Source organism: Periophthalmus magnuspinnatus, chromosome 7, assembly GCF_009829125.3.
Source record: "Periophthalmus magnuspinnatus isolate fPerMag1 chromosome 7, fPerMag1.2.pri, whole genome shotgun sequence".
NCBI classification, from domain to species: Eukaryota; Metazoa; Chordata; class Actinopteri; order Gobiiformes; family Gobiidae; genus Periophthalmus; species Periophthalmus magnuspinnatus.
Window position 1 is genome coordinate 25,075,652 of NC_047132.1, and position 22,669 is coordinate 25,098,320.

General features: G+C 38.7%; 2 protein-coding genes across 3 annotated transcripts in view; one reads left to right on the forward strand and one right to left on the reverse strand.

Annotated features, from left to right (window-relative positions):
* Positions 1-462: 462 nt before the first annotated feature.
* ube2t (ubiquitin-conjugating enzyme E2T (putative)) lies at positions 463-2,820 on the forward strand. Of its 2 annotated transcripts, none has more exons than XM_055223137.1 (7): positions 463-646; positions 762-873; positions 973-1,042; positions 1,117-1,222; positions 1,337-1,435; positions 1,574-1,657; positions 2,012-2,820. In XM_055223137.1, the coding sequence occupies exons 2-7, from the start codon at positions 765-767 to the stop codon at positions 2,117-2,119; spliced, it is 576 nt and encodes a 191-aa protein (XP_055079112.1). In that variant the 5' UTR covers positions 463-646; positions 762-764; the 3' UTR covers positions 2,120-2,820. The 2 variants fall into 2 exon arrangements, with proteins under 2 accessions (XP_055079112.1, XP_055079111.1); XM_055223136.1 differs by having other exon boundaries at positions 531-617; positions 2,012-2,218.
* A 150-nt stretch (positions 2,821-2,970) lies between these two features.
* LOC117373324 (leucine-rich repeat-containing G-protein coupled receptor 6) overlaps positions 2,971-22,669 on the reverse strand; it is a 37,561-nt gene continuing 17,862 nt past the window's right edge. The window contains exons 3-18 of the mRNA XM_033969298.2: positions 15,886-15,957; positions 14,476-14,547; positions 11,431-11,646; positions 10,960-11,031; positions 8,855-8,923; positions 8,011-8,082; positions 7,849-7,920; positions 7,465-7,533; positions 7,064-7,135; positions 6,799-6,864; positions 6,652-6,723; positions 6,372-6,443; positions 5,972-6,097; positions 5,274-5,428; positions 4,503-4,583; positions 2,971-4,412 (exon numbers count right to left, since the gene is read on the reverse strand). Coding sequence (XP_033825189.1) covers positions 3,169-4,412; positions 4,503-4,583; positions 5,274-5,428; positions 5,972-6,097; positions 6,372-6,443; positions 6,652-6,723; positions 6,799-6,864; positions 7,064-7,135; positions 7,465-7,533; positions 7,849-7,920; positions 8,011-8,082; positions 8,855-8,923; positions 10,960-11,031; positions 11,431-11,646; positions 14,476-14,547; positions 15,886-15,957 — 2,602 coding nt within the window. The 3' untranslated portion in view covers positions 2,971-3,168. The remainder of the gene's footprint in view (positions 4,413-4,502; positions 4,584-5,273; positions 5,429-5,971; positions 6,098-6,371; positions 6,444-6,651; positions 6,724-6,798; positions 6,865-7,063; positions 7,136-7,464; positions 7,534-7,848; positions 7,921-8,010; positions 8,083-8,854; positions 8,924-10,959; positions 11,032-11,430; positions 11,647-14,475; positions 14,548-15,885; positions 15,958-22,669) is intronic.

Genomic DNA, 22,669 nt, shown 5'->3' on the forward strand with positions numbered 1-22,669 from the left:
CCTCATGTGCAAGAAGATGTATTCAGACAGAAGTGGATTAAACACATGTGGGGAGTGCATGTGCTGAAACTTTTTTTTTTTTTTTGGATTAAAGTGGCATTCTTAGAGATAAAACTAAAATAATCTTGACAGTAAGTTTGTACCTGGATACTTGTTCCTATAGCAACTCTGTTCAGTTACTTTTATGAAACTGGGGATTTGACAAACCTGCATTGTCTAAATACTCAAGGCTTTCGTTTTATCCCGCTTGATGGAATATCCCCCAAAGACATGGCTGCAATAATATTTGCAAATATACATAAGCCTATGTAGAAAAAATGGGCAACACATGTACAATTTATTAAATACTGTACATAATCTTTAAGACTTCCTTTCGGTTTGTGAAACAATTTAAGGAGTTTAAATAAGATGACAAAGGGTCTTGAAAGGCAATTGAAACTGGATTGAATCGACGGTCCAGATCTGGCAACTCATTACGTCATGACGTAAGCGCAAAACGAAAGAGGGAAATCCAAAACTTTAGACACTCGTGTGTTTTTGCTGTGGCGCCTCAAATTTGGCCACTGTTTGACAAATGCACGACTGTGGAGATATATTTAGCGTTAACGTCGTGTGAGGTGAATATAGTTTCCTAAGTGTATTTTAAGTGAGTAAAGCTTGTCGCGTTTCATAGTATTGCATAAAGTTGCTATGTAGCTTAGCTACTAGCACTTAAGTTACGCTTCTCTTAAATCTGACTCTTTGTATTTTTTTGCGAACAGAAAATGCAGAGAATCTCTCGTTTAAAGCGGGAACTTCAGATGCTGAGCACTGAGCCTCCTCCAGGGATCACTTGCTGGCAAACTGAGGACAATGTGAACGAGCTCCGAGCACGTAAGTGTCGTTAGCTGACTCTGGGTGTCTCTAATGGGAGAAACGGTGAATAGGATCGTGACTGTGTTTCCCTCTTACTACACGTCCCCCCCTCAATAGAAATAGTTGGTGGGTCCGGGACACCATATGAAAGCGGAATCTTTTCACTGGAAATCAAAATCCCAGAGAGGTAAATGGACGTGACAAGACAATCTAAAATGTGCAACAGCTATGAAATGTAACTGAGCTACCCTCACCCCCCAGGTATCCATTTGAACCTCCAAATATACGCTTCATAACTCCCATCTATCATCCAAATATTGACAACTGTGGACGGATTTGTCTTGATGCTCTCAAACTTCCTCCTAAGGTTTGCAAAAGTAGACAATTGTCTGTATCCAGTTTTGGAGCATAAATAATACTTTGTACTTAGAGTTTTTTTTTTTTTTTTTTTTTTTTTTTTTTTTTTTTTTTTTTTTTGAAGGGGGCTTGGAAACCATCCCTAAATATCTCTACAGTTCTCACCTCCATTCAGTTGCTTATGGCTGAACCAAACCCCGATGACCCTTTGATGGCTGATATCGTAAGTACAGTTTAAATTTACGTAACTAATATGGGACTACTGAACAAAATCTGCACGTATATGCTACAAATATTTTCTAGAAGTATTAAATGGTAAGCAGAGAGCACGCATCATAATCAGTTTTTATATTTTCTTTAGTCCTCTGAGTTCAAATACAACAAACAACTGTTCTCTGAGAAAGCCAAGAAATGGACACTTGAGCATGCAGTTCGTAAAAGCAAGGCAAGTATTTTGTGTATTCAGTGTTTAAAAGTGTATTTGAAGTTTGTTGAGTAATAGGAATTGTAATTATGTATTTATTCACTAGATGGCAGTAACACAAAGTAAATGATGTGTAAATATATCTTTATGTTTAGTTATAGCGTTAAATTTAAGTGAGTTGACCGATTCTTCTCATCTAGACACATTTCATTGCCTTGTTGACTGTGTTTTAACGTGCATATGGCAAATAAATCAAAATCTTAATCTAAGTACAAATCTTCCCTTTGGCTTAAGGACAAACAGCTCAAATACCACATTTAGACAAAATGTTTTTAGTTTTGGGAAAAAATGCTTTTTAACGCATTTTTAATACAGAGTTCCTTGGAAAACAAAGACAAGGCTGAAGATCAGAAAACTCATCGCAAGAGAGAGGCTTTCAGTGCACATGATACAGAGGAGGCTACAAAGAAAACTCGCTTATAGACGCACATTTCTGATTCAGCAATAGATCTGAGGTTCATTTCTTAAGTATATTTTTTGTTTAGTGCCCATATTTAATGATTATCTTGCAGCATTAAAATAACTTATTTATATCTGTTTTGAGTAATAAAAGTATATCCACAATTGGCTTTTGAATGTGTGGTGTAAATTGTCTGGCAAAGAAAACAGTATACACAATATCATGTATAATTTTTATTTTTTATTTTTTAATTTTATTCAACCATAGGCTTACCAGTTTGTATACAAAGTATGTACATCCTAATAGCAAGATATGCTTTTGTACAAACTATGAAATATATATTTCTCAATATATAAAAAAAATTATATTTGCTGTTTATAAAGAGGGCATAAGGCTGTGACTCAATAATGTGCTATTTCAGAGGTAGATGCATTGTACAATTGTCTATGCAATGTTCATAAAGAAAAGCTATTTCCGGGTCTGTTTAGGCATCTGGTGACTACTTTGCTCTTGTTGGCCACGTAATTGTGAGACAAATGTAAACCATATAAATCATTATGTGCAATGCCTTTTCAGTTGCAACTGTACACAGAAATGTAGAAACATAGCTTGCAGGTTGTTTATGATAAATGTTAGCTTTCCCTGGTATAAAAATTACCTGTTTGATCCCTTTTATTCAGCCAATATCACTGTTTTAAACAAATAATAAAAAATAAATTTACTTAAATACAATACTACAGTCTGTAATCTCTAAATAGTGTTTCTTTAATCACATTTTGAACACATTTAAAGTTCTACATTATTACCATGTGGGTAAACCACCGATTTGTCTATTATTATTTAACAGCGCTTTAGTCCATTCTATGTCTGTCTTTTATCAGAACAGCAATGCCAATACTCCTTTAACAGTCATCATTGTACAGGACAGTTTTACTTGCTCCCTGTGAGCAAAGGCACTTTGACTTTCCCTCCGACTTGCATGGACTCATTTTGAGGTCTATTGTGTTCATGCTGCTGTAGAGTGACAGTCCTTGTATGTCTCTTATGTCCCTGCAAATCAGAAAGCTGACACTCAAGGATGAGAAGAATGTGCAGGATGGTACAGAGGACAAGTGTTATTAATCAACTCTTCATCCAAATTGTTAAAAAATTCATCGCCAATGAGGCTTCCTCTGTGTGATGTCCTGTCTCGATTGGCAGAAGTGAATTGACATGTGATGAGAGGGATGGAGGACGATGTGGAGGTGGAAGAGCAGTGTGAAAATCTGATTGGATCCGGTCGAGTTTGGACTGAGGAGTTTTTACTGGATAGTACATCGGCTTCACCAAGAGACAACTGAGTGGACGACTCGGAACAGGAACTTTTCTCTGTCTCCACGGAAACCAGAGAGTCCAGGGTCCGCTCCCGCCGCAGCTGAGGGCGGTCTTTGGGGTGTGGCCAAAGGAAAAACTGGGATTGGTCTCGAGTGAAGAGGAGGAAGAGCAGAGGGTTTACACAAGCTGGTAGAGGCTGAAGGAGCAGCAGAACTGATTTAAGAACCTCATCCCCCAGAGATAACAGACCAAGCAAGGAGCAGAGAGACAGGAAGGCCACAGGAATATAAAGCATTCCATTGGTGAAGATTAGCCAGGCCACATGTTTGATCATAGCACAGTCCCATAAACTATCGCACTCTCCTTTGAGTAACTCCCAGTACAGGCGGATGTATGAGCCTGTGACGATTAGTAAACACAGAGTGTTCATCATTATGAGCGCCAGAGGAAACCCCAGTGAGGAGGGCAGTCGAGAGGCTGGGGCAGGCAGTGGTGAGGGCAAGCACAGTGGAGATGACCCATACTCCCCAACTCCCAGAAGAGGTAGAGAGGCCAAAGACAGGGCCAGAGTGAGACAGAAGAGTGCACATGTGCGCACACTTCCCAGAGAAGGAGACTTCCCATAGGCCCGTGCACATGTCACAGTAACTCCACACTGCACAGCCGCCAGAGTGAGCAGAAGCACACTGGCTTCTGAGGCGAACACCCACACCCACCCAGTGGCCTGACAGCCAGGACCGCCCTCCCAGTGAGCTCCATGATGACCAAATTCTCCATAGGTCAGCGCATCCACCAGAGCCAGAGTGCACATGCACACTCCTGCGAGCAGGTTAGAGGCTCCCATACAAGCCACAGTGAAGCGCAGGGGGGAGAGGTATCCTGGAGAGCTGAAGAGGGAGAGCAGCAACAGAGCGTTTCCCATCAGAGCGATGAGAGAGATGGACCACAGCCCCATACGCACCAGCCAGCTGCCCAACAGGGTGTCACATGGGCGGAATGGACCTGACCAACATGAAACACATTAGATGTAGGAAACTGGGTATACATATCAAATATATGTTGCCTCTAGTGAACATAGTGTATTTGAAGTACCTGGTATAGGTGTGCATTGTACGCTTGTTTGAAGCTTAGATTCTTCAATTTCAAGCTGAAACTCCTCCAGGTCAGGGTCATCTGGAATATAGCAGAAACATCAGTTCCCATTGCTTTGGGCTAAATAGGTGATATTTTCTTAACTGCATGTACAGTAATTTACAATGGATTTTATTGTGCATATGTATGGTGCGAGGTGATTTGCGTATGAAAACATATTTCTATCATTGGCATATAATTGAAATTTTCTCTAATGTAGCTGTATTCACAGCAATTACAGAAGACTAGATTTAAATCTGTAACCTGGTTTAATTATCTTGGTCTTGGTATTATTGTTTGTGTTGTAAATATCTGTGGTGTAGTTGTTTTAGTTGTTTAATGGTTTTAATTACAAGTCAGTTTAGATTTATTGGTTTTTACATTTAATGCTTGCCACAGGAATCCATAAAAAAGTCACAGCACAGTTGCCAGGTAGCTCTGGGCTTGGTGTGTCACTGGCTTGTTTATATCAATAACCCACCTTAAGTACAAGTGCATGACTCTCAGGTTTTTACAGTCTTTTGGTATATAATTGTGCTTGTTCTTTTTTTCTTTTATTTTTGGTGCATATTGCCATCTCTAGTAAAAGATTTATTACAGTCATGATTTAGACCTGTGGTTTAGTGGCATACATTGGTTTTGATTTTAAGGCTCGTTATAATCCATTTAAGATGACAGCTAAAGATGTTGGTGGTGTCACTTAAGTATCATTGGCATATTGCAGATGCTTACAGTTTGTTTCTGTGTGGATTGGGTACATGGCCACAGTTCTCTTGTGAAGGTCTTCGTCGGTACTGCTCTGCTCGGTGTCCCACTGGTTTACAGCTTTATAGCCATCACAAGATCCATACACACAGCACTGGTATGCATAGGGCATCTCAATTATCCTGAAGCATAATCAAAACATCTTTAGTATTATGAAAGCATATGAAATGCTGCCAACCCACTTAAATAATGAGCTCAATCGTTACTTTAATCTTGTTTTAAATTGCAAATTGTTTTGATGTTGACAGCTGTATACACCTTGACACAACTGTTGCCGTGACTGGGTGACATGGAGCCTCATTTTGGTGTTGTTCAACAGTGCAGCTGACATTGCTACTTGATCACCTGCCATATGTGATTCCTTTGATGTACGCTCCACTTTTGACTTCCAGCCTTCAGGAATACAAACCCTCTGCAGCAAGCAACAACATGCTGCCCACTGTTGTCTCATTGTGGAAACTGAGTTCAGAAATTGCTCAGAGCTATGTTCTATAATTAGTGCATTGTCAAGCTTGGCTGCTCCCAGTAAATTGATAATATTAATAGAATATTGGGAGGGTAATTGAAAGACTGCTTTGTTTTTAACAGCCAAAGGATACACACCTGGTATAAATCAATCTAACTGGGGTGATGTACATTTTCAAAATAAGCATCCAATATCTTACCTCATTCGTGGGAAGTTATCTGGACTGAAGGCATCATATAATTCAGTATTTCCTCTTAATTTGAGATGGGTGAGTGACCCCAAGCCTGTAACTGGTAGTGAGCGAAGAAGATTCTCACTAAGATCCCTGTGAATAAGACTAGATCAGTCAAATCCATACACTGTACAGGAGAGCGGTGTGAACTATTGCATTTGTTTGCTTTTTATGATATTGAAGTGCACTTTATAAGTACGATTTAAAATAACTTAAACACTGTAATGTCAAAAACATAATTTTTAGATAGTATTCCCAGATTTGTACTTATATACATCTGTTTTATTCCTAAACCTAAACAAGTCATTGCATTCCATTACTCAAAAGGCAGAGACATAATCCTTGTTGTCATTGATGTTGTACTTACAGCTTGACCAAAGAGTGAAGAAATGCAAAAGCATCTGGGTGGATCCACTCTATCAAGTTCCAGCTTAGATCACTAAGGGAAAAGAATGTATTTTCTTTTAAAATACACACTTTTATTTATTTTACCCTTAACACTATTATCTGATAGATCAATAGTATAATTTTTACTATATGCACATTCATAGAGTAATAATCACAATTTTTCACTTCATCCAGTCCCTCAACCTTTGTTTTCATTTTTATACATTGTTTTTCATTAAACTAAAAGTGAGAGTACTTACAGTGTTTTTAAAGAGTTGAGCTGATGGAAAGTAGTGGACTCTATCTTTTTAATCAGATTATGCTGCAATCCACTGAAAATAAAACAAAAACAAAACAATATAAAACAGCCCAATATAAAACAGCTAATGCCAAGTTTTTAAACTTACATTTCTTGCAGTGATGAACAGTGGTAAAAACTGGGCAAGACTTTGATTTCATTGTAGGACAGCTCACTACAAAAACATACCAATCTGTAAATGCACTGTATTTTGTGACAAGAACAAACTAAGCCCGGTATAATGAACTCTCTGTAGAACTAAAGCAGACTCAGTTTCATAGAGTAATTTTGCTAATGATTGCTAGGGGCATTGCTTTGGTTTTATGTGTCTATATTTTATCACCTCTCACTGTGTAACGTGTGTATATACTTACAGTACTCTTAAGTGAGGCAGCTGCTCACACAGGTCCAAAGGCAGAGCAGAGAGGCCGGCTCTGGTGAGAGTCCTGTTGAGTGTAAAGTCATTGTTGAAGTACAAGCAAGAGATTTCTTTGCTAAAGACTGCATTGGTCAAAAGGTAGCAATTATGGGTTTTACTGGTTTATCTGACCTTTGATGAAAAAATAAGAACATGACTAAGAAATGTTACTCAGGATTTCTAATTAATTTTGCACCTCATGTTGGTGACAGGCAGTCAGTATTCAAAAAAACTTGAGTTCCTGCTTCTTCATACCTTTTACATTTACAGTGCTTTCTTACTTTTACTTCTATTACAACTGAACATAATGCTGGCATCCCCTATACTGTTTGAGCACACTTTGCTTAGCATACTCACAATATTTCCAAACTTGTTGTTCCTTTAAGATCTGGGAACTCCTGAATCTGTGTTGCTCCATTCAGAGATCTGCAAACATAGGCCAAACATACATGTGTGAGTGGGTCTATACTCACTCATCACCCATAGACATACATGAGCCTTTGTCTAACAGCTCATTTCAAGCATCTCTGCTTTTTTCCAACATCAACATTAGGCTGTTTTGGCTTGAGCAGTAGACATAAGTCACACCATTCAACATGTTCATACAACACTCTTTCTTACCACATGCATAGTGCACTAACACAACATCCTTCAGTGGGCCATGCACACTGAAAATAGCCTGTGATTTACATAGTGTTTGGGCTAACTCACTGCCATTGTTTCAACTAATGGCAAACTTACAGTGTGTGGAGTTTGGGCAAGAACTGGAAGGCAGATTTTCCCACAAACTGAATAGGGTTCTCAAAGAAGTGACTGTAAGTAACAAAATAAGTTAATTAAACATAATGCACTGCACATGCATTTAAAAATAAATAATCTGGTAAGCTTAAAAATTCATCTTACATCGTCTGGAGCTGTGGATTTCCCACAAAAGCCCTTTCAGGTATTGCTTTAATATTGTTGTTATGGAAGCCCCTGAAAATATAAAAGTTTGTTTTATTTGTCGAGAACCATACACAGAACATTATGCAAATATAGTCTAATAAGATAGGAGATGAACACCATAATAATACACAGTCCAAGTGTTCAAACATTTGTACATTAGACCATTATGAGTCCACTCAAATGTTGCTCAGTGGTAGTGATGCTCAACCCAGACACAGATACTACTGCTACCTTGGGACAGGTTGAGAGAATATGACACCTTCATACACAAAAGCCACAAACACATCCATTATGAACTGGTGCACTGACATAAAGGCAGAATGCACCTTGGGAGATGGACTTTGGTTTGTGCCCAGGCATTCCTGGCTACAGATGTTGCATAACACAAAAGTTTGATTGTGCCGTAGTATCTGTGTTGTTCATCTGTGACTTGTTTATTAAAAAAAAAAAAAAAAAAAAAAATATTGAAAGTTGTTATTTGTTGGAACTTCCTTTACTCTATTTGTTCACATAAGGCAAGTCAAAAGCTGGCCCTATGCTGCACCTGCTATTCCACAGCTGAATCATATTTTTGGAGATGTAAGTGCGTACACATACTACTAGTAACACATACACACACTTCAACAACATCTGCTGAAATGGAGGGAAAGCCGAGTTGTGCGATTGTGGAGGGGGTGTTGGCTGCACCTGCTCCAGGCGAGAGAGATTGTATCCGAGTGCCCCATTAAAATCACTTAACAGGATTAGTCCGGATAAGACAAACATGACAGTCACGAAGGGCAGGTGTGTGGACTATACTCACAGTTCCTGAAGCTTGCTCAAGGTTCGGATGGCCACTGGAAACTCCTGGAGGTTATTGTAGTTTAAGTCCCTGCAATTGATGTGGCAATGATTAATAGTTGATTATCAAGTCTTGGAGGTTACAGTTTTTTTTGTTTTTTTCTTAGTTCGTCTCTTGACCTTTTCACTTTATTTTGTTAATTATATCATATTATACTAAAACTTACTGCTAACAGGGCTACATCAGACGGAACCTTTAAAATTCTAATAAATAAGTTTAATCTATGTATTATTTGTTAAACCAATTTTGAATTTAAAGCAAGAAAAGGGAAAATTAGCTTTTCATTTTGAACTCCCTTGACCATTTTTGCTGCAATATACTGTGGAGCATTCTAAGTACATTCCTAATTCAGTTTTGGCTGATGCATTTGGCTGTTCTGAGCACCTAGTTTTTATGGTTTGCAGTAATCCTCTGGGGGGTCTTTCGTAGTAATGATTTTATAATGTGATTTGTGGGGGGTATAATGTAGATGGCCTCTCCCTTTTCCCATAAGCTTGGTGGAGTGGGAGATTAACCCTTCATACCAGCACAATCTTTCGCACGTCAGTGGCACCTGTCCTCTTAACTCGCTGCTGAATCATGTGTTTCCCTCCAAACACTTTAACACACACTATTCTGGTCCAGCTTCCCTTCACTCATGCTCCAGTTTCATCCTTCATTTGCTTTGAGGCTCCCCTGGACTTGCACCTTATTCCCACTTTGGCTTGAATAATGGCTTTTAAAATAGCTGATATGTGTGTGGGCAAATTCGAGTTAACAAAGACCAGATATAAAACTTTAGTGAGCTTTTTTTATGATCTGTTAATACTACAAGCCTAAGGTCAGTAATAGCCCAAAGTTAAGAACTGGCTGGCTATATAAGATTGCACAATATTTGAGATACAGGCTGCAGATAACCAATTTATTTTTTATTATTGTGAAATGAAATGACAGAAAAAAGAACGATCTTCAAGTTCAGGACCAGTATGCTCTTTGTTTTTCAAATTTACATGCATCTTATTTAATCTGTTCCACTGTTTAAAACCTGTAATTTTCAATATATGGTATTGCTTTGAGAAGTTGCTAGGTAACGTGCTAAACACAGAGACTGTTTTAATGTGACCACCTTGTAGGCTACTGTTTTTCTTATCTAAATAAATCTGGATATTTTTTCTTTGTCCATGTCACATTTCTTTTTTAAGTAGTAATAATATTGTTACAGCACATATGCCACATTATTTACCAGTTGTTTTAATTTGCTGGCCTTGGAGACGGGTACAACAAAGTCTGCAGGTTTCCACTGAGCACAAAGCAGTCTGACTAAAAGATAACACTTTAAATTTCTGCAATCATTTGTCCCTCGTCGACTTTTGAGACTTAAAAGCACCTGCCGAAATATATGCTATTCATCAACACTGCTTGGAATTTACTACCGTCCTTTATTATTATTTGGCATGCTTGTTAGTTAGATTTACCACTATACATAAATCCTCAAGCTCCACCTATAGCAGTTATACTAGGAGCAGGGATACAGTATTCACACTTTATGAAGTAATTTTTCATTTGATTTATCATAGGTTTATGCCTGGGTTATGTGATTTCTGTAAACATGTGTTCATAGCAGTTATATATTGGCTCTATACTGTATATAATGAATACTAGACCAGGGTCCAAGGTCTGTGTTCGGAGAAACATTAGACCTACCAATTTAGTACATAGGCATAACAAGCAGAACATTATGACCACCTGCCTATTATTTTTGATCACAGATGACACAAACTTGAACAAACCATGCTCTGTGTATTCTGACACATTTCGGAGCAGGTTTTATTTTTTTGGTTAAACACCTGAAGCTCTTTTGTTGACAAGACTCAGCACTCTCAATTACATGTCATCTGCTGTAGCCATAACAGTATATTCTTTATTGAATTACTTGAACTTCTTTTTATGCTTGTGAGTAATCCAACGGTCACATGATCTCTTTTCCCACCCACAGGTGAATCAGGTGAAAACTTTGATTTATTTTTTTATCATCACATAACAGTGGCATAAGCCAGTTTATTGTGTGTGTTTGTGCGTATACTCACAGTGTCTCTAGACTCTGCAGTCCTTCAAAACATCTTGCTCCCATGCTCTGGATCTGATTGTTATGTAAATGCCTGCAAATGACCACAAATATTTTTCATCAAAACTGGATTTTGCCACTTAATCTACCCACGCGACAAACTCCACTTCATGTTCAACACTAGCTCAGAAATTGTATACATGTAATTACAAAACTAATTTTGAAAAAGATTGAGACAATGTGTAAAATGTAAACCACAACAGAATGTTTCCTTAATGGCTTTGAGGGTGAAATGTTTTGTGACTCACTGAATATCAGGTCTTGGCTCATGAGTTAGATTAATGGTGCCTTGGCAGAGGTCCATCCCGCACAAATTCTTAGTTTTTCTTCTTTATTTGTAATTTTGAGTGTTGGAATTCTTTTTCCTTTTACTATTTCAAAATCGGTCTAAAACTATTGGTCATGAAGATGAAATGAATAAAATGTCACTTACAGAACCACGAGTGCAGAGAGATTTGTGAAAGCGTAGTCTGGGATGTGAGTGATTTGGTTCAGAGCCAATGTCATGGCCTGCAGTGAGGGCAGAGAGTCCAGGGCTGTCACTGGGATGTCTGTAAGGGAGTTATCATCCAGCCAGAGGTGTCTGAGGGAGCGTACCCCTCTAAAGGCCCCTGATGGGACTTCAGACAGTAGGTTAGCATCCAGACGCCTGCGGGACAAGGGAAAACCTATCTTAGTAACATCATCGCCGATCATTGTAGCTTCACAATAAACTTGTCTGTCCATTTGTGGTGCGGTTGTGTGTGACTTGGGCTTAAAGCAAAGTGATTGTGAGAATATACTTATCTCGTTTACTTAAGCTTTCATCTTCTTAGTCTCTTAGAGCCTTCTCATTATGACTTATGCCCAAATTACTCACGTCTAGTGTTACTGGCAGAGACATACGGAAATGTAAGATGGGAAGGAAATGCAAACTTAAACTTTTGAAGGGGTTTGTGTTGTAATACTTTTAACTTTTCATAACAAGTTTGACCTCTTTTGAATCTATTCACTGAAGTGTGTTTACTATAAAGTGGGAAATAATTCATTTTCCTAAAACATCTAAAAATCTCTTTAAAAGACTTTTTTTCTCCTTTTGAGTTGGATACAAATCAGCTGTATGTTTGTGTGCAGAGATTTGGAAGGTTTTTAAGTCATATGAAACTTGTCCTCTTTTACTTATCCTTTACTCGCCACTAGCCATTAGGGACTCACAAAGGCACACACACTATTCCTGGTGATGAATGATCCCCCCAGGGCTTCACTGTCAAAGTTGTGCGACTTCCTCCTTCTATTCCCCTCTGTCCCCTTACTCTCATTCATTCATCTCCATTTCCCCCTGTGGCTAACGTCTCACTCTTATGTCTTCATTTATTCACTCTTGAGTCACTTGTGCCCCACTACAAACAATAACACAATTATTGTTCTTTATATTTTTTACTTTTTATCTTGAATTATATTATAATCTGTATATCATCAGACAAATACATTGATTAAAATGCAACTTTTTTGTTTAGCTGAAGTTCAACTGTTGATGGTAAATGACCCTATCACAGAATAAACCAGAGGGAACACTGATATTAGGCACAATGTATTGTTACAGACTGACATCCGCGACATTTCCTCAATTTCCTTCATTTCCTTGTCCCTCTCAAACTTTGGCAAAGAAATCGCATCATCAAAGTGAAATCAGAACTTGACCTTTGGCCCTCGGACGTCTCTCCCTAGGGAAATTTTCCACCATGGAGGAGGCGACTGTATACATACACAGACGGTGGGACAGGCATGCACTAAAGCAACCCTCAGGTCTACATATACGAACACCAGCAGACTCCTCCTCATCTTGTGTACTTCCTGACACATACTTTGTCAATGCCAAATGTCCCGGAGTTGCCGTAGCCCTGAACTGACTCTCAAAAGGGATGAAAGCTACGGAAGACCCTGCAGCCTTCTGGTTAGTTCTTCAGGGCAGGGCACAATAATAATGAGTCCTCTGGGTGGACCTGCCAGGGCTGCTGAACATCCAGACAGGACCAGGAATGTTCCACAGGAGCCAATAAAGCGCAGCTAGCTATTTCCCGTTGATCACATTCTAGTCTACAGAACAGTAGGCTACATCAGGAGGGACATCTGATTTTTTTTTTTTTTTTTTTAATGGAATGTTAAAGCCCAACAAAACTTTCACTACACACACACACACACACCCCCACACACACACGCACACCCCCACACAAACACATATACACACACACTGTGAATAATTTCAAGCTTCTTTTAGTTGTGATTAGCAAACAAATTATTTTCAATAGTTTGTAAACATTTACACATGCATGTGTCATACTTCAAGCCGATCCAAGACACCAAGTTCACTTTATGTATTGAATATTGTATAATTTTAAATTCAAATATTTGATAAATGTTTATAATATTAAAGTATCTCCCCAAAGACTTATTGCTTTAAAGTAATTATTTGGAATAAGCCTTGCTTAAACATTTTAATCCAGCTGCTGAGTCAAACTGTCTGCCTTTCTCTTCTCCTGTGTTTTATGTCATTGAGAGGCGCCGACAAGCTTCATTCTCAAAAGCCCTTCCAGTAATCTCTCTCCTCTCTCTCCCCTCTTTCTGAGCTTATCATTACGCTAATGACAAGGTGCATCCCCGAGCACTGTCTTGTGTGCTATGCATTCATTAATTGAATCCATCTCAGAAGTAGCAGTAACTCAAATAGAAGACCACACAAGCACATTTGTATAAACAGGTGGTTGAATCTAATCAACATAATGCTGACAGATATTATTTAATCCAGATACGCACATAAGGCCACGCTCTGTCAATGTCTGCCCCTTGATATGGTTAGAGGGAGACTCAGAAACAAAGTAGGTGGTACATGTGTGATGAGGGAAGTAACTCAAAGACACATTATACACACTATACACAGATACCCTGACCCCACAGATGAGGCAATTAGGCCACCACTCATTAGCCAGGGGGCCGTGTGGGTGGTGAAGAGGAAGAAGAGGGAACTGATGGAAAATGGGGTAGTTTCACAGCTCATTGGAGATGCTCTCCTTGGCCTGTACTGTCTGCTGTTTCCCCTCATGGCTTCCAGATGCACACTCAGAAACCAAGTTGACATGCACAGGTTGTGATTCCTAGTTTGGCTATAAAGAGGGTGACGCACATAGAAGTTTTATAATCATTTATTGTGCCTCAAAATACATGTAACTACACAACTGAAGTAATATTTGTATAGGCTGTTTTTGTTGGCAGATTGTCACTACAGTACAGTGTGGTATTTAGCATTCTCAGACATGATCAGTGCCTTAATTGGAAGAACTCCCATATGTTTCAAGTTAAATTTCTGCTTCTCTTCTGTTCTGTTTTGTATTGTATATGTTTTGCACTGCCTTTCTTATGCTATGTAAATTGTGTGTTGTTTGTGAGTCATTGTTTTTTTCAATGACTGAAGAGACAAGTATATTGATGTGCATGTACTCACAGTGACAGCAGGTTGGGCAGGTCCCATGGGGTGTCCTGTGGTAATCTCTCCAGTTGGTTATTCTGTAGCATCCTGAAACAGACGCAGGTGCAGGTCATTAAAACTGCTTAGTTGGTATTGGCCTAGTGTGCAATGTGCATCAGACTGAATAAATAATTTCACCATGACGGAAATCTGACACTAGGTGAAAAGAGCCAGTGAGAGTTTGAAAAGAAGCAGAAAATGAAGGGTAGAGGAGGGAGAAGCTCCTTGGGTGGGCTGCTGCTGATGTCATCCTCGGAAGAATAGTGCAAAAAAAAAAAAAAAAAAAACTATGAGGAAGTGGAGTAAACAATAACGCTCTCTCTCTCCTCTCTCTCTATTCTCCATCTTTCCATGTGGATTACAGGAAAGTGGTGATGAGTTCTTTCTATGCACTGTTTGTACTGCAATTTTGTAATGCCACCAGCAATAGCTTCTGAGTTGAGCATGTCGTTGTAATTTGTGTATTAGTCTCTTCAGTGTTACATGCAATTAATGTATGTTTCACTTTACAATAACTACACCTTAATTAGCCAGATAATGCATGAACAAAGACTTAATTGAAGACGAACAGTTTTTGTTTTAAGAATGATTCAAGCTTAGTAACTATTTAAGGGTTAGCGTGAGGAGACTGACTTCTGTCTCAATTTTACAAAACAGGGTGGAATTTGATTAAGTTTAACGCCTGGTAATTCCTGTGAATGCTTAAAATCACAAACTCCAGTTTGCGTACTGACTTCTAAGGTAGGACTTCCCATACTTTTTCGGGACTCTTCAGACTTGCACTTGCACAGCTCCAAAATTAGGACTGAACTGGGGCTGAAGCTGAAATTAAACCTGGACTAGAAAAGGACCAAACCAAAGAATCAAAGTCTGTCAGGACTAAATTGGGCTCAATCCACGATCCTTAAAGAACTGCCAAACTTCTTATACTTTTCTCTTGCCCCAACATCTCTCAATCTTTTATGGTTGTTGCCCTTTTTTTTTTTTTTCTCATGCATTTGGTGGTCCATACATCATAACGCCACTGTATGTGAAGTGGGCTGGGATACGATGGAATGCCATTTTTACATTATGTCCTTTTCTGTAATCTCGGTGGGTGGTGTGACTGGGAGGTCCCATATTACACCTGTGAGAGAGTGTGACTTGCAAATGAAACTTGTTTGGAAGTCGAAGCAGCTATACTTGCAGGCAGCAGAGCAGGTCTCCCGCAGCCCATAAACTTTAACTGCACCTAATGATCCATGCGCTGTGTTTTTTAGTCAAGCCAGGAGCAAGAACTCAATCCCCTAGAATGGCTGCCTGGCTCTGAACTACCCACCTGGGAGGAGGCTTAGGGTTAGGGCTGGATGAAGTAGAATTAAAGGCAGTGGGGTGTAAGTTACTCACAAGACTTTGAGGTTGTGGAGGCCCTGGAGAGCGTGGCCTGAGATGTACTTCAGCTGATTCCCAGAGATACGTCTGCAAGAGAAGACACAAAAATGTTGAAAAAGAAAAAGAGAGTTGAGAGACAAGTTGCTCCACACTGTGCATTTAAAAACTTACAAGTTGATTGTTTAACTTATGTAAAAAATCCTTCAGCTGTTCCAGTTTTGAATATTGAGTACCTTATATACCTTATACCTTATGTGGGTAAGTAAAAAATCCATTCAGAAGTACAAAAACTGTTCCACATCAAACTGTTTACTGTGTGTACAATGTCAACATGTGTGCGTTGTGTCGCATCTTTGGAGAAAAAAGTTAAAAAGAGGTGTCTGAGGACATTGAAGGAGAAAAACCACACACATTCACACAAGCAATCCAATCAGTCTGTTTATTAAACACGGCACCTAATGGTCAATTGTAAGTGTGTATAAGATGTCCAAATAAATAACGTTTAGTCCAACAGAGGAACGCTCAAGGTCACAAGCTGGAAACAGATTTTAGTCAGCTTCTCACAGCCGTAGACCACCCACTTCCATTAAACACTCTCATACACACGTGTTCAAAACTGCTTATTTGAGTGCGACACTTATTGCCACACAGGTAACGATCTCATTTAAGCATTTTGCCTTTGGTTAAGATTGGTCATCACTGCCAATGAATAAATGTATTGATATAGTCAAGTCTACACAAACCATTATAATCAGAAACAACAATACTCACATAGTGGTACAGGTTATGTTTATTGTACTAATTGTTTTTTTGTGCGGAGTCATTTGTTATAGTGAACAGTAAGTGGGTTCTGTGCTTTCTTGGCTAAATTCTGCTTTTGCCTTGCGTGGTTAAATGTAATACTTTGCAGACCTGTTTTTGTTTAGTCCTTGTTTACACCTGTGTTGGTCCTGGTTTAGCCTTGTTATGTTTATTCACAATCAAACTTTGGTCTACAGTTAGTCAATGGTATGTTTGGATTTTAGGATCCTGACCTCATAAATGTCATTATTAATGTAACAATAATAGTACTTAGGGTTAAATATTTTAGTATGTACATCGTATATGTTTAAAAACCACTGGTCTAGACTGCAACGACCAAGTCTCCTCGCAGTTCACCCTGTCAGCATGTTTCTCTTTATTACTGTGTAGTGGCGAACCGCACAGCCATACCTCCCCTGCCAATTCTTTCATAGGCGAGAGAAGAACTGTTATATTTTTTTGTCAGCACAGTGCAAAATACACAGCCGTGTACTCCATATTCATCCAATAACAAACTAATCAATATCAACGGTTATTTGTTCATTCTTTCAAACCACTGTCAAAACTCATTTAAACAGTTCTCAACAATACTAAATAAAACTCTTAATTTCTCCAAGATGGTGAACAAGCTCCACCATTCACTGTTTCTCACAGAAAAGGCCATTAAAAGATAGTTAAATTGCAGTCATTGTATATCCATTCAATAGTTATAACTGCATATCTGGCTCAGTTTCAACTAAAAATACTAAATCATACTTTTTTCTGAATTCTTTACATCGCCCACATCAAAAGTGGAATTAAAACATCCATTGCCTGTTTCCATCATATCAGTGTAGTATTTGTGTGTGTGTATGTGTGTGTACGTACTGCTCAGTGCTCCATACTTCTGATTGTTCCACATCAATCTCTATCTAATGAATGGCGCCTCGCTTCTGTCAAGGCTCCCACTGTTTCTTTTGTTAATTTGATTTGGGGATGGCCAAGGTTTTTCTTGGCTCTGTGACTGTGTTGATAGTCAGTTCCATTTTAGCTAAATTGGGCCAGTTTATAGTGGTTCATAGATGCAATAACAGAGGAGAGGACGACAAAGTGAGTGCAGCTCCTAATAAGTATGGGACCACCCCGATGTAATGACCCAAGTGTTAAACTTCTGATTATCCAGTGTAACATCTTTTGCTGCAAGAAAAACACAATACAATGCAGAGATAGCATCATGTTATGTGATGGTCTATCTTTGGTTATGGTGCTGGTAGAGTGAGGATGTTGATATGAAGACATGATGAAAGAAGCAAACATTACCAAAAAGAATAGTTGGTGGGTGACTGCAAGTGCAATAAGTATAAGTACGCATGGCTTTGACCCCCCTTCACCCTCAGTCCATCAATAGAAATGTTTTGTCTTCCAAAGGTCTAACTTGGGGGTCAACCACTTAACCTGGCTTTAACCTTTAAAATTACTGGGGGAAAATATAGACATGTGAAAAATGCTGTTGTGTGTGTCCTGTATGTGTTCTGTTGGTATGTGGTAATACTACATGAATTACAAGAAGAAAAGAAAGATCAAATGCTCCTCAACTTTTACTGATGAATATGTTTTTCAAAATAATTTAATCTATGCATTTTGACACCAACAGTTTTACACTTCTCTTCTCTGACAACTAGTCCACTGATCATATAGAGCTAATATTTGCAGTGAGAAAGTTGCATACTGCGAGCCTGAGAAAGTGCACATGAATACATTTTATCAAGATGCTAACAGAGTGAAATGTGATCTCCGGAGGTAGGAAGCCCTTTGATACTGATGACAGGAGGAACCTTGTATGTCACTTCTGTGGTGTTTTTATAAGGACCACTTTCAGGAAGACCATTTAACCCAAACCTCTCTTCGTAAGTATCTATTAGATCTGTGAGGCAGATCTTTGATTAAGGGAAGTGTGTAATGAGAGGGATGCTTTTAATATGTCGTGAATAAGTAGTTGATCCTGCCGTCTAAAGTACCTATGGCTGTCTCTGGTCTTTCATTAAAACACTGTTATTGCCTAGTCCTCAGACTTAAGTCTATTGTGCTACTACTATTGTGTTAGAAATACAAAAAGGTAGAGAGGTTGGAATTATAAAAAACAAGGGTCTCTTGGAGACATCCCTGAGCAAGGAACAAGCATCTCCCTCGAAACTAAATGTACAAGACTAAATGACTGATGCACTACTGTCTTTATCAAAGAAGCAACTGCATCAGGAAGATCACGGACATCTCTTGTGCAAAATGAGCATGACAATCACTCCATGAATTTACAAAGTTTAATATTTTGCGAAGAAAAGGAGAAAATAATTAGGCTTACCAGATTTTTGACAGTACAATTTGGTCTACTTCAATGTTGCAGTTTTCTTTAAACCACCATAAAAGTGTTTGGCCAAGAACAAATTTAAATATTTTTGCTTTGTCTATACCATTGCAAGATTGGATCTTTGCATAATTTCTGTTAGGAATTTTTAATTAAGAATTTCTCTTGCAAAAACTGGTACATATAAAATGGGGCCTAGCAAAAGGAGGAGTGCAGACACAGATCCAACTTCAAACACTTTATCAGGGCACCAGTCACAACATGCCTGGCCCTAGCCTCCAGTGCGCTCCCGAGGACTATACTGCAGACCCACATCAAACGCTCTCCTTGTGTTTGTATCAAGAGCCTGGTTTGTTTTCAACCACTATAACATAATGCGATTTGAATGTGTCTATCATAGCACTCTATGCTGTCAAGAAGGTTTGAAAAAGCAAAAAAGGTAATGTCTGCACCTTTTATGCTTCTTGTTTATGCATTTGTTCACACTAATTATCTTGAAAATAGAAACATATTTTAGCAAATAGCAAGAGAGAGGGTGAATTTCATCATGGATATAGAGATAAAATCTGGCCAACTGATTAGTGGACTCAGTGTCCTATGCAGTATAGCTGGAATAGATAATAAAACCGACTTTTGACAGAAACATCCTCTTTGGACATATAAAGCTGCAGAACCTATCCATAAATCATCATGAACAACCGAACAGAAACCACAAGATCAATGAGGCTATAAAACACAAGCAGAGATATTCTCTGGACAAACTGAACAATAATGTCCAAGACCTCCACCCAACTCCCACTGTGGGAAAATGTCAACATATTATTCAGCATCACTTAAGATTGAACACTTATTTTCAAAAAAGTACAATCTGTTATTTAGTACAAAAACCTGATTAAATTCTCAGATGAGGTCAAAAAGCCGAATGGCCTCAGAAGGTCAGCCAAGATTTTTCTTTCTTGACCGTGACACACAATAGTTATGCAGCTAAGCTAACTTCTTACTTTCATCATCATTCGCTCATGCCTCAAAGGCTGCAGCTGCAAGTATTAGCAAAGACAACATTGGACTGTTCAAACAGCCGAGACATGCGCAGCAAACACCAGAGAAAAAGAAGTCAGGTGAACATGTGCTAAAGCCCCTCTTGATTTAGCACACAATCGCTTACACCAACATGCACACCCGGGGGGTGTGGGGGGTGGACAGCTTTTGTCATACTTGAGACCCAAGTTGAATTCTGCTGAGTGATCAGATCAGATATCAGCAGCTAGGTCAACTGAAAACATGTCAAAGAGGTCCTCTGGGGTTTGGCAGGGGGCTTCCTTCATCCACAAATGACTTGTGTAAAAGAAGACGTCCATCCAATGGCCTTTTTGTCAGATATTTGGTCTTGAAATGTACAAAAAGGCCTTGGACTTATTGCATATAATCAAGCAATTATAGGCCACTGTAAATCAAAGTTAAACAACCATTTTAATTTCCCCTTACAAAATGTTTTATTTGCTTGAGATCCACACTTCTTCAATAATTTACAGACATGCATTTTTTTTTTTTTTTTTCATGAGACTGAAAAACAATACAGATTTCTGCAGAATCAATGAGTGTCATGCAAAAAAAAAAAAAAAAAAAAAAAAAAAAAACACAAGAAATGCTGAATATGACACATGGCTGTGTTTGAGCCTGGCTTGAGATGAGACATGGGGTCCAAACGGATGTCCCTCTGTATAAGAAGTACACAGAGTCATTCTGGATTTGCCAGGCAAAGTTTTAATAGTTTTTATTAAAATTTACCTTGAAAACCACTGAAAATCCTGACTGATATCTCTCTGCACTTTTCATGCAATTAAATCTGCACGATCAACTTTTTCAGAGGGTCCACCACCTACTTGTCTCCAGCTATGGAGCTATGTTGAATTTGTTTGATTACAAGAGTATTAATCCTAAAATACATATATTTAAAAAAAACAAAAACATGCATTTTTACATAACCTAGTGGTATCACCTGCTTGTCCCCATAGAATAGATAAGTTTAAAGCCATACTGTATAAAATTATAGGCAAAACAATAACATCTCCATGAAGCAAGTGATAGACCCTTCCCCATACAGATATCAACATGGCGTACTGTAGTGTGGGGTGAAGTCTGGTGTGGGAGATAATTCATTAAGAAACACAACTTATTCCCTTTTATAGGATGTTTCCTATGGGAGTCTGTGCATTTCAAGCCAATTTAAGATGAGCCATAATTGAGCCTCAACGATAACATGGCATTACTCCAGAAAACTGCTTGTTTTATTGATGTTTAAATACAGCAGGTGGTGTTGGCTACAGATGTGATCCAGCATACCACCTTTAAGAACTGACCCAAATGAATTTGAATCACTGGTTCCACATCTCATTTGTCACAGTCTGGCGCTTCATGTGATAGCTAACATTACCTTCTCTGAACTCTATAAAATCAAACTCAAGTTTCCCAGAATCTTGTCTTTAAATTCTTCTATAGTAGTGTGTGTGTGTTTGTCTTGGCTGAAGTTCCTGTATACATGTGTTTCCAGCTCATGCAGATGCTCAAGACACATGCATTTGTCAAAACACTACCTCAGACCCTCTGCATTTATGTAGATCTGTTTTTACTCTTTAGTCTGGTTTAGGCTTTGCTTGGGTTTGACTTACTGTTGACCTTGATATGTTTATGAGGGTAATTGTGACCTGTTAGTCCTGTGTTGGTGTTGGCTTTGTATATGGCTGATTAGTGACTAATTTTATCCCTTATTGTCATTATAGACCTGGTATTGTTCCCTGGCCAAGTTTTAAGATGCAGCTGTAAGAAAGTGAGCAGCTTGGACTGTGAGCCCTTTCTCTAAACACTTTAAGGACCATATATTCACTCTCTCAGTGAATATCAGTTTCCTCTGTGAGTCCCAGCCTAGAATCTCGTCCAGAATCGGCTGGTGTATTGCTGCAGGCAGTTTCTTGGTCAGACAAAGATCAGAGGCAGCCCAAAGTCATCAATCCCTAACAGCAGACTTTATGTGTATCAACTTCCTTCAACTAAGTGTTTCTTGTCATAGGTGAGTTGTGACATTGGAGATGCAATGTTGGACCAATAGTGATCGTGATACAATGCCAGAGGTGCAGTTGTAGTGAATGGTCTGGTTGTTTACAGGAATCTAATGTAGCTGTGATATTATGTTTTTTTGCTGGTTAATTTTGAAATTTGTTCTGCATTATGCTGACTGGTGAATGCTGACAATTTGGGGGTAGGTGAAAACTGCAAATTATGGAGCACTCATGCCTCCAATGTTGGACTATGCAGTATTACTCAAACATCAAAATACAACACTGGAAAATGATGAGAGAATCCCATTATAATTGTTAAAAGCTCATGAAATTGTATTTAACACAATATATCCCCTTTAACCCACTTTGTTTCTTGTGTCTGTGTACACTGATGTACGAATATGTGTGTGGTTAATTGGTGGTAAAGTGCTTTGAGTGCCCAATGGAGGTAATATATGTGACCATTTATTTGATCATCAAGTTGAGTTTAGTAATGTGTCTTTATTTTAGGATTAGTCCTTGTTTACTCTCACTGTTTGTTTTACCCTTGTAGATTTGTCATTCTAGTCCTGGTTATTTGTGGTGGTACTTTTTTGAAAAA